Here is a 12073-nt window from a genome sequence, read left to right on the forward strand (position 1 = left end):
CTGCACGAGTACTACTTCACGAGACCCGCGGGGGGTTAGGTTTAGGGGTTAGGGTTAGGGTTTAGGATTAGTGTTAGGGTTTAGGGGTTAGGGTTAGTTGCCGACCCTTCTACGGCCATGCTGCTGCTTATTTAACGGGCTGCCCACTCGTGCACATCTCCAAAGGGGGGTGTGTACCCAACAACCAATCAGCTCGCTGGAATCGCTCACCGCTACTGAAGTGCGGCTGAAATACAAAATATGCGTGCAGTATTGTTGCACCTTATCATTCATCCTGGCTACAGCAGTGCATTCTACCAAGTATGCTACATGTATATCCATGGTGTGGGATGTCAATCATTTACAACACACTTATCAGGGCTGTTATTTGTGGAGGCGGCTCCGGTCCGCTCTTTATGTTCTTGCTACCTCAGTACTATATGTTACTCAATTTTTAAATGCTTTTAATAAAAGTTGTGTTTTTGTGCCCAATAAACTATAATTCTGTATTCTTAAATAATGTGGGATCTTTATGTTATTGTTGGTTTCCAGATACTATTACACTCTACCTTCATGTTGTTTTGCTTGACTGTGTTTTCTAGTGTGTAGAGTTTTGTGCATCCAGTATTATTGTATACTATCCCGGGTGCCTGATACAGAATGCGTGCAATACATTGTCCTTCTGCCCAGACAGCTCCTTCGCTTGCTTGGCATCTTATATCTAAAAGACAAAATCTGTTTGTTTGTGTCTTATGTAAATCCCCAGTTCTGGTCCATTTTGTGTGAAATTTGTCATTTTTTTGTTGCCATTAGCAACCAATCATAGCTCAGCTTTCATGTGTTATTCTGCTGAGGTAAAATGAAAGCTGCTCTGTGATTGGTTGCTATATATTGATAAAAGCTGCTCTGTGATTGGTTGTTATAGGCAACAGCTTTTAATTCTCCCAGTGCTGAGGTAAAATGAAACCTGCGCTGGGATTAGTTGCTATAGGCAACAGTTTTCAATCCTTTCAGTGCTGAGATAAAATAAAAACTGTGCTGTGATTGGTTGCTATACATTATACTGCTGAGGTAAAATAAAAGCTGTGCTGTGATTGGTTGCTATGGGCAACAGTATTTAATCCTCTTAGTGCTGAGGTAAAACGAAAGCTGCTCTGTGATTGTTTGCAATGGGCACTAAAAACAGTTTTTTTTACTGTTTGTTGATTTACTGTTAGACAATTTTGATAAATGAGGGCCGATGTTCATAAATTTGCCCCATGTATTCCTGTCTGGGGACAGATTACACAGACATCCAAGGCGGAATTAGGAAGGACAAAATGGGCAAATGATTGGTGGCTCCACCAGGGTTAGTCTGGGGCTAAAAAGCAGTCCTGAAGCACAAATTGTCAACGCTCAGTCTGACTCTTTTAGCGGAAATGACTTATTGGAAATAACCAGAAACACTAAATAGAGTACATAGAATCCATTGGTAAAACCAATTTGGGGGTTGCTGCATGAAAATGGTTGCCAAGACAACAAAATTTCAGAATTTTTCTTAGCCTATATCCTTCTCCGGGTTGAGATTATACTGTGTGCAAAATGTTATGTCAATCGGTCGAACAGTTTGTGTGTGATGCTCCAACAGACAGACATTGACAAATATATAGAAGATACAGTAGGATACTCGCTGGTGGTGATCGCCGTTTTTTTCTTTTTGTTCCATATAAATGGACAGGGCATGATGCCAAAAATGGAGCACTTTTTGAAATCTCCTTGCAGTCCCTTCTCAAAAGTTCTTACAGACTAAGGGTGTGTTCACACAAGCATGTTTTTCTGCTTACTTAGGTGCGTACATACGTGCGCACCTAGGTATGAGCAAAAACACGCGTGAACACAGCTGCGTGCTTGTTGTCAATGGAGCCGCGGCTGCTACCGGCAGCTCCATTGAAAACAATGCTCTGCCGACACTTCTGCATTCTTTTTCAGAGAAGGGCTTTACATATAAGCTCTTCCCTGAAAAAGAAACATTTTAGTGCAAAAACAAAAAAACTTGCCGTGACCCCCGCGGGTATGAAGAACACATCTGCCGCATGTGGCGGATGTTTCCTTCACCCCCGCTAGTTAAAAGAATTCCCTGCCGCTGCATCTGCCACATCTGTGACAGATGCAGCAGAGGCATTCTTCAATTCTCAACCGCAGCTGTCACACATGACAGCTGTGGTAGAGAATCCTGCTGCCGGCATCCCCGTCAATGCCTTTTCAGGGAAGGGCTTCATAAGCATCTGCGTATATTTGTCTGAGAGGTTTCTAGTTTGCGGTATTGCCCGCCTTGCATCAAATTTGCAGTGTGTACAACAGAGAAAAATCAAGCTGCCAATGTCAGTTACCCTCAGATCTGACCAGTTCTACCCTGTTAAATGGTCTGGTAAAGTCCCGTACATGAACCAAATTAACATAAGTCCATGCAACATGTCCTGAAACTTGGGTCGGGAAGGCTATTATCTCTTCTTAAGGAGAGCACCTAGAAGGTGTGTGAGGAGGCTTATAAGGCCACCGATGCTCCTCTGGGAAATATGCAAATATGGAAGCTGCAACAAAACCTCTGCAGTGCCACCTATTGGAAGACAGCATTCCTGCAAATCAATCTCAGACCCTTTTATAAAGTCTTGGGGCATAGAAAACAACTTTTACACATTTATCTTGCCAAAAACATGAAATGATATTTTTTATAACTGGGCCCTGACACTAAAATACAAGTTTGTGGTATAAGATACAATTACATGTTGTGTTTTCTGTATGTTTTGACATTGCAGTGTTTCATGAAATCTTGGATTGTTTTATATATAAAAATGCTGTTTACGCTATTCTGATGCAAGTCATCCGATGCTTTTCCTGTGTACTTTACTCCTCATGGTTTTTGAATATTTTTTACAGTTCGTCCTTCATTCATGTGTGCAAAATGTGATTGCTGTTCAGCAGTTTTTCATAGAGGGAGGCAGATTTCATTCTGTGCGAAATACATAATTGAAGCTAAGATGCACCTTTGGCACCCCCTAGTGGTGAATAGTGTATGTAGCGTAAACTCAAGGATTTGTGAAGTAACATGAATACTTTTCATTACCTGAAACATACGGGCTCATACACGTTAGATTATTCATATAGGTTCTGAATATGGATGTCAACCATTTCAACGGGGGGATGGGGAGATGGTCATATACTGCTACGGTATGTAGCTGTGTTTTTAGAGTTTGCATAAAAAAATTGCCGCACGTATATTGCTTTGTATGTGTTATGAATCACAAAAATGCACACCGCAACAAAAACTAATGGGCTTTAGGGGACATTTAAGAAGGCTTTGCACCAGAATATTGGTGTAGAGAAGTCACAAGATTTGGTGCAAGCATTGCTTGCGCAAAAAATGCCACTTTTCAGTCTTTAGGGGAAAGTAGGTGTGGCTTTCTATGAGGGGGTGTGGCTACCCCTTACCAACAGATTTACGTATAATTTACCCCAGAATCTTCTTTAAAAGAGCGATTTTTTTTAATTTTAAAGAACATTTTCAAAATCTATTGATGTTATCTGATCTTCGCCATGTAATTGCGTAGGGCCAATAGGTTGCCTTAGCAAACGAATGCCACACAATGGCGTCTGGTACTGCATTGGCCTTTGGTCACTATGCATCGCAATAATGCAATATAGCAATATATTATCAATGCGATCATAGGATTGCAGGTTCAAGGACTCTTCAGGGATATAAAAATGATAAAAAAAACATAAAAAATTAGCAAAGAAAAAAAAACTTGTGCGCTTTTCCCTCTTGGTTTAAAAAAAAAGTGTTAAAACCCACATTTGGTATTATCGCATCTATAACGACCCGTACAATAAATTAAACATAATTACTAGCCTGCGTGGCAAACCCTAAAAAAGGAAAACAGCAGAGCCAAAGAAAAACTTTTTGATCATTTTACCTTCCAAAAAGTTGTAAAAATCTACCCCAAACTGTTACCAATAAAAACTACAGCTTGTCACAAAAAACAACCCCTCACAGAGCTCTGTCCATGGAAAAATAAAAAGTCATGGGACTTTAAATGCAGCCATGCAAAAAAATAATAATTTCCAAAACAAAAACTGAAAAAAACTAAAAATAATATATAATTGAGTGCATTCTGAGTTATGTATGGAGGGGAATAGCAGAACGCAACAGTAGCTGGTGGCCGAAAGCAAGTGCTCATGAGCTCCTGAGATCACAGCCATCAGATTTAGATGAAAGAAGTGTGCAAACGCCGGACTTCTTTGCTATTTATTTCCATAGAGGCGGTCTGTTTCCCTGGCAACAAGCAGTAAACAGCCAGGGGGCAGAGGAATCAAAATCTGGAGAATGGAGCATTTTGGAAATAAACATTTTAATGGTGAATGCATTGTTTTGCAATTTCACGTTGAAATAGGATTCCCGAGATAGGAATACCACCTTAAGAATAACACAAGTCACCTTGGAGTTCCATTGTACTGGGATAGAAAGACACTGAGGCAGTTTCTTCAGAAAATATAGCTTCTATTTGTACCAGTGACGTCTCAGACGAGTATTCTGAGGCCCGAACACAGGGGGGAAAAACTTTTTATTCAACTTATACATTAAAATTCCTTTCTTTTATATATATAAAGACAAAAGCCCTCACTGACTGACTGACTCACTGACTGACTGACTCACTAACTCACTGACTGACTCACTACTAATTCTCCAACTTCCTGGTGTTGTACAAACATGAAATTTGGCACGAGCATTCTTTAGGTCCTTAATAGGAAAACTAAAGGGGTCACAACTCAATTATTCAATGCTAAGTGCAAAAGTATTGGCGCCCCTGTGTAATGTACCAAATCTAATTCTCTAACTTCCCAGTGTCATACAAACATGAAATTTGGCAGGAGCATTCTTTAGGTCCTAAATAGGAAAAGTAAAGGTGGTCAGAACTTGATTATTCAATGCTAATTGCAAAACTAAGTGCACCCCTATGTAATGTAACTTATCAGTGTTGTACAAGCGTGAAATTTGGCACAACAATCCAACTGACCTCCATGTGCATATAATGAGGAGAATCTACCTCAACTTTTGTGTATATACTGAGAACATCCTAACTGACGTCTATGTGCATATACTGAAAGGCTGTAAAGTATATAAGGAAGCAGCCATGGATTGCAGGGATGGAGCATGACTTTAAGGCTAAAAAAGGTCTGTAACCTCCAGTCTGGGGTTTAATTTGAATAAACAGGGGTAATACCGTTAAGGGTAAAACGTGAGGAGAGTGGGAGAGGTGACACATTCTGCAGAGGGACATCAGTACATGCAGTCTGAGGAGAATCTAATGCTCCTCTATGTGTATACATATTTTATTCCTTGGTTCCTCTGAAGTAACCATAACTTCATGAAAATTTTCTGTGCGAACAACAGGTAAATACCTGTACTAAATTAATTCAGCTGAAGTCGGGTATATCAGCTAGTATCTATATATATAGTGGTTGGTCACATTTTGCCACATTGCTATGCAGGCATTGTAAACTTTTCTTCATACAAATGCTGTGTCAATAACTTGCCCTTAAGTAGGCATACTTCCGCCCTCCATTTTATGGCATCCGCTATTTTACTTCCATTAACTCTTTCTTATCCAGATCGCGGCTACCATAACATGAGTTTTTCTCAAGGCGTTCAGCCCATGGTTTTATATTTTTCTATTCAAATATTTGTGTAATTTTTAAGTATGTGAACTATTTCCATTCTTGGTCAGTGAGGACATATGGATTCTATGCAGACGTATCCATCCATATGCTGCAGTCACTTTGTCACTATTAAATATATCTCTTCTGCATGTTTCTTACAATGCAACTTTGTAAACCTTAACAAGAAAATGAATACATTTCAATTTTTTGGCTGTTCCAGGAGAAGAAAAAGGCAGAAGAAGCTCTCAATGACTTGAAGCGCCAACATGAATCTGAAGTTGCTGAACTCCAGGTTACAATTAAAAAGCTAAAAAAGGTAACGTGAGCATTACAAGGAGGAAGCAGTGTGGAAACAGCTGATATATAACATGTGAAATTAGCGGAGTAAAAAGTGAACACAACAGTCTAATATGATTAGTCTTTTGGGAAAGGAGATGGCTGCCAAATGTTTAGATAATGAAATCATTGTGTTAATATTATTATTGTAGATATTTATAGCGCCAACTGCTCAATCTACAAGGAAAGGCAATATGTACCCAGACACGTATTTTTGGTTTTGCTAGATCTGTCTAGGAACAAATGAAAATGTAAGAATTCAGATCCTAAGTTCTACAGTAATAGAAAAAAAGTCATCTAATTTGACCCGTAGTAGATGCCAAGTTGATCTACACCTGGGGTGATGGAACATTGTCAGACTGAACCACTCACTAGGTCCATATTTAACTCATCTGAGAAATATACAGCTCATCAAAACTGTAGACCACAAAAAAATAAATCTTGTTATTTGTATAGCGACAATTTATTCTACAGCGCTTTCAGGTAGCTTATTTATTACCCCCACCAAGTTGAGTACTCATTTTACTGATCTCAGAAGGCTGGAAGGCTGAGTCAAACCTTGAGCCGGCTGCTTGAACCATGCAGGGATTGAATCCACAACCTTCAGGTCGTGAGCGAGAGCTTAGGATTGTATCTCTGCTGCCTTAACACTCTGCGCCACCCGAGGCCATAAATATCTAGTAGGTATGGGTTTCACTGCCTCCCACCTATGAGGAGAATTGGTGTCCTTTCTCATCCATTCGGCAGTCCATGCATGCATGTGGCTCACCAATGTAGAACATGGGAATTATAAAAACAGTTAACATTTTACGACCTTCATTGGAGAGAGCTGCATGCATAGACGACCACCTTTCCACCTGATATACTCCTTTCTAGAGCGGTACACAGGAGTCAAGGGACCCCAGTCTCTCAACATGGTCAGCAAACCATTAGTACATGCACATCCTTGCTCCCACGCTGTGTTCTTTGTTATTGAAGCTACATGTGAGCATTTGCTAGATGCAGACAAGTATTTCTTTGTCCAGATGGTTTGAGGCCACATAGGATGGAATTGTGGGTCGCATCTGTCCCCCTTCCCTGCTGCAGGTAGCATATCCCTGTTCTAGAGGAATACAAAATCCATGTAAGACAGTTCTTAATTGTCCTTGTGTAGCATTATTTAACAACATAGACTCACTGGTTGTGCAGAGAAGAGACCCCATCTAGATGTAGTAGATGCCCCCTACAGACCTGCACTTAAGGTATGTTCACACTTAGCGGAAATTATGCAGATTTTCCACAACGGCAAATTTGCACCAAAATGTGGGTCAAAACCACATCAAAATCTGCATCATTGGTACAGATTTCGACACGGATTTTGGTGCGGATCTGCAGCTGATTTCATTCTTTCAATAGAAGTGGTGAAGTATGCTGCTGATCCATACCAAAGCCCGCACCAATGGTATAGATTTTGCTGCAGATTTATAGCTGCAGAAAACCGGCACCATTTCCGCTATGTGTGAACGTACCCTTAACCCCTTGAGTGGCACGTCCGGAAATTTTCCTGGGACGAGCTCCACTGCTCATAGCAACATAGCCCGGAAGATTTCCGGGCTATGTATCACTATGGGAGCTGCAGAGCACAATGCCAAAAGCTGTGACAGTGTGCTCTGCCTGCACAGACCCACAGAGAACAAAGCAAGGGCTTTGAAAAACCAGCAGAAGATATTGCCGATATGCCGGCAACCTCCTGCTTTGTTTACAGGTTGCCATAGAGACCATCGGCTTGTCAGAAGCAAGCCGATGGTCTCTGTGGCAGGGAGAGCTGGTTGTTAGCTGTCAGAGGACAGCTAGGTACCAGCTCTTACAGCAGAGATCAGAGAAAACCTCCGATCTCTGCTGTGTTAACCCCTTACATGCTGCAGTCTATGTGACGGCAGCATGTAAAGGGCTGTCACTGCAGCATGTAAAGGGCTGTCACCATCGAACCCCCGGAATGTGATCAGGGGTCCTGATGGGTCCCTGTGGAAGTCCCCTAAAGGGACAAAAAAAAAAATAAAAAAAAAAAGTTAAAAAATTATAAAAAAAATAATAAAAACACTTGTCTCCCTTTACTTTGTAAAAAAATCAAAAATATAATCACACATGTGGTATCCATGCGTCGTAATGACCCAGAGAAGGAAGTTAATGCATTATTTAACCCCTTAATGGCATGGCCTCTTTTTTTCTTTTTTCCCCATTCCTGTTTTTCCTCCCTCCTGTTTAAAAAATCACAACTTGTCCCGTAAAAAACAAGCCCTTATATGGCCATGTCAATGGAAAAATGAAAAAGTTATGGCTCTTGAGACGCAACTGCAAAATTAGTTGAAATTCAATGATTAGACCATTTTAAAAAATCTGTCCTGGTGGGCACAACAGGGTGGTAGGAAACCCGCCACTCATGGGGTTAAAGCAATCATTAGAATATCTCTGTTTTGACCTTAAAGGCCACGTGTTGGGTACCCAAAGCTACCCGGCTACAGTCAGCAGAGCATAGTGGCAGACATGATGATTTCAGCAGTCTGTCACTTTCACTCATTGGTTTAGTGGTTTTGCAAATCTTACTTTTGAAACTTTGCTGGGCTGGACTGGAGAGGAGTCCAATGAGGCTCATGTATATATTCATATTTGCACGCTCCACCTGCTCTCCTTCCAGATGCTGATTGGCAGGTCTTTCCATGTGCACAATACGGGCAGCTTGACACATAGTGTAAGGCCTCATGTCCAGGGGGAAATTCGGGCCCAAAGGGGTCCCTCCTTTCCCACAGACATGAGGCCAGAAAATTGATTATACTTACCTCTTTGGATGCTGCAGGTCTCCCCTCCAGATCTTCTTTCTTTGGCCTGGCGGATGTGCTCGGCATGCTGGCAGCGTTTCACACGCATACGCCGTGCACACTTTTCCTTTTTTGAACTCCTGCTTTCCACGGCACAGACGGCTTCCATAGGCTTCAATGGAAGCCGCGGGAGCCGCCTGTGCGGGAAAACCGCACAAAATGGAGCTTGCTGCGGGTGCTTTCCCGCACATGTGATCCGTGCGCCAGGGAAAAATAACATAGGCAGGTATTTAAGTACCTGCGGGTGCCCAATGATTCCCTATGGGTGCGGATCACACGTGCGAGAGACCCGCGTGGTTTTAGTAATTCCATTTTGCTCAGGGACATTGGGCCTAAGTGCTTTAGAATTTCTGCTGTTGGAATCTGCAGCGTTTACGAAATAAGCAAATTTGGAGAAGATTTTAGAAATTTCCTTCACATAGTACAGAAAATGTCCACAACAAATCTGCAAAGTTTTCGAAAAATGTTGTGGATTCTAAATCCATAGCATGTCCGTTCATGCTGTAGATTTATGCTGCGGAATTCAACTCTTGAAATACAAGGGTTAAATCTTATAGCAGATCCACAATTAAAAACACGGACAATTTAGATGTCGATTTGTCGATTTCCGTTGCAAAATCCGTACAACGATTATTTGCTGTGTGAAGGCGACTTTATACAGAAGGACCTGCCAGTTATAGTCTGGAGTAGAGGCATAACTTGAAGCTTCTGGGCCCCAATGCAAAACCTGTAACAGGGCCCCCAACTCTAATGCCTTATTCATAGTACTGGGCTCCCTATATGGAGAAGAGAGGCCTTATGGGCCCCCTAAGGCTTCTGGGCCCAGGGGTAACCGCATCCCCTATAGTTACGCCCCTGGTCTGGAGGGTGGAGGAGGGCGGGAAGAATGTGCATATATGAACATACATGATCATTAGATTCATCTCCAGTTCATCCAGCAAAGTTTCAAAAGTAAGATCTGTAAAACTACTAAACTAAGCAATATAAATAGCAGACCGTTGAAGTCCGTCTGTCTGTCACTATATCCTGTTGTCCACTCCTTTCCTTAGTTGTATTGACTGCCTATCTCATATATACTGGCTCATACTGTATACACTATATTCATGTTACGTCGATCAAGGCCCCTTTGATGCATGCTGTAATCGTATTTGCTTGGCAGCAGCTTTCTGGCGCTAGTTTCTTCAACTGAGCTTATTTTCCATGAATCCCTAAAGCTTGTATTACATGCTGCAGATTTGCTGTAGAGTTTTTATGCAGACTCCCTAACTAGAAATGCTTGTAAAAGGGATTTAACAAAAGCCTAAATTCCATATACAACATGTAGATAAATTCTACTAGGATTTAAGGTCATATTTGGATTTTCAAATTCATGGTATGCTCTATGAGTCCCAGATTCATCCAATCGCATTCTTTTAATACATTCTTGTAAATAAAATCAAGCACCTAGAAGTTGTCGTTTTGCAGCCTTATTACTTGGAATGGAGTTCCATCTCAGGCAGATATGCAAATGATTAGAGTTGTGGTGGGATTAGATGAACAGTCTTTCCACCTGAGCTTCTAAGAGTGGTTCCCCCCTTGGCCTATAAAAAGGATCTCAGAAGCTACTTGTGTGTAGTGGACCTCTTGTAGAGCTTGTTGAACACTAAACGCCTCTACAACATAATTGAAGAGATTTCACCCAGTTAATTGAGAGAGGCTTGTTATTGCAACTTCAGAAACTGGATTGTCGTATTGAACTGCCCGCCACCTGGGCCGTTCTGACCAGATAGTTAGGAGGTGTTGTGACCGGTGAATGTGTGAGGACACGCACAACTGGGCTCAGGATGCCCTTCACAGACCACCAGTAGAAAGGATTGTCTGATTGTCTGACAAGTGCAAATAACTTCAACTGTTTAGTTATCCACCATCCAAAGATAAGTGTCACCATCATTACAGGCCCCTGTGTCTGGCTGAAGTGTTTCCAGGCGCTTGGCTGAAGGACTTTGGTCTCATGGTACCCATTACATGTACCGCCTTTGATAACCCCCCACTGTCACCTCCATTTACAGAGGTTTCATGAACTACTAAACTGGACGGCTACAGAGTGGAACCAGGTTGTCTTCAGCGAGGAATCCAGGTTTGATTTGGGCACTGATGATGGCAGTGTTCATGTCTGGAGAACTAGGGGAAACCAATAGCAGTGTCAGCATAAACAGGAGTAAATGTAAAAATAACAACCCTTTATTTCTCCATACTCATCTTAAAATGGTAAACTACGTTGGAGAACTAGGGATAAGCGCCTCAATCATGCCTTTGCTGCAGAGACGAACCATTGCATGCAACAGTCGGTCACCCCTAGTAGTAGTACAAGGGACAATGACAGCTCAGCAATATGTTCAGGACATCCTGCAGCCATATGTTTTGCCTCTCATTCTCAGCCTCACACAGCAAGAGTGTCATAGGAATGCCTCCACAGCACTGCCAAACTTCCATGGCTGCCCGGTCACCAAATTTGTCACCAATAGAACATGTATGGGACCAGGGGTGTAAGTATAGGGGGTGCAGCGGGTGCGGTCGCACCTGGGCCCAGGAGCCCTAGGGGGCCCATAAACTCTCTTTTACCCATATTGCAAACCAATACTATTAATGAAGCTTTATAGTTGGGGGCCCAGTTCCAAATTTTGTACTGGGGCCCAGCAGCTTAAAGTTACGCCTCTGTATCGGACCATCTGGGATGCCAACTTTGACAGCCTATGAGTTTGCACGATCTAGAGGCTCAGTTACAGCAAATGTGGAGTGATATACTGCAGGATACCATACGGAACCTGCATGCCTCCATGCCCACCCATATCACATTTTGTATCCAAGCTAGAGGCCATAAAACAGGGTACTAGAGCCTCCATGCCCGCTCGTATCACATCTTGTATCCTAACTAGAGGCGGTACAACAGGATACTAAAGCCTACATGCCAGGCCGTATCATATCTCATATCCAAGCTAGAGGTGGTACAACAGGGTACTAGAGCCTACATGCCTTCCTGTATCACATCTTGTATCCAAGCTAGAGGTGGTACAACAGGGTACTAGAGCCTCCATGCCCGCTCGTATCACATCTTGTATCCTAGCTAGAGGCGGTACAACAGGATACTAAAGCCTACATGCCAGGCCATATCATATCTCATATCCAAGCTAGACGTGGTACAACAGGGTACTAGAGCCTACATGCCTTCC

General features: G+C 42.2%; 1 protein-coding gene across 1 annotated transcript in view; it reads left to right on the forward strand.

Moving 5' to 3' along the window:
* Nucleotides 1-12073, forward strand: part of RASEF (RAS and EF-hand domain containing) — a 79458-nt gene that overhangs the window by 35384 nt on the left and 32001 nt on the right. Inside the window, exon 4 of the mRNA XM_066604129.1 lies at nucleotides 5894-5989. Coding sequence (XP_066460226.1) covers nucleotides 5894-5989 — 96 coding nt within the window. The remainder of the gene's footprint in view (nucleotides 1-5893; nucleotides 5990-12073) is intronic.

Source organism: Eleutherodactylus coqui, chromosome 5 (assembly GCF_035609145.1).
Source record: "Eleutherodactylus coqui strain aEleCoq1 chromosome 5, aEleCoq1.hap1, whole genome shotgun sequence".
Lineage (NCBI taxonomy): Eukaryota > Metazoa > Chordata > Amphibia > Anura > Eleutherodactylidae > Eleutherodactylus > Eleutherodactylus coqui.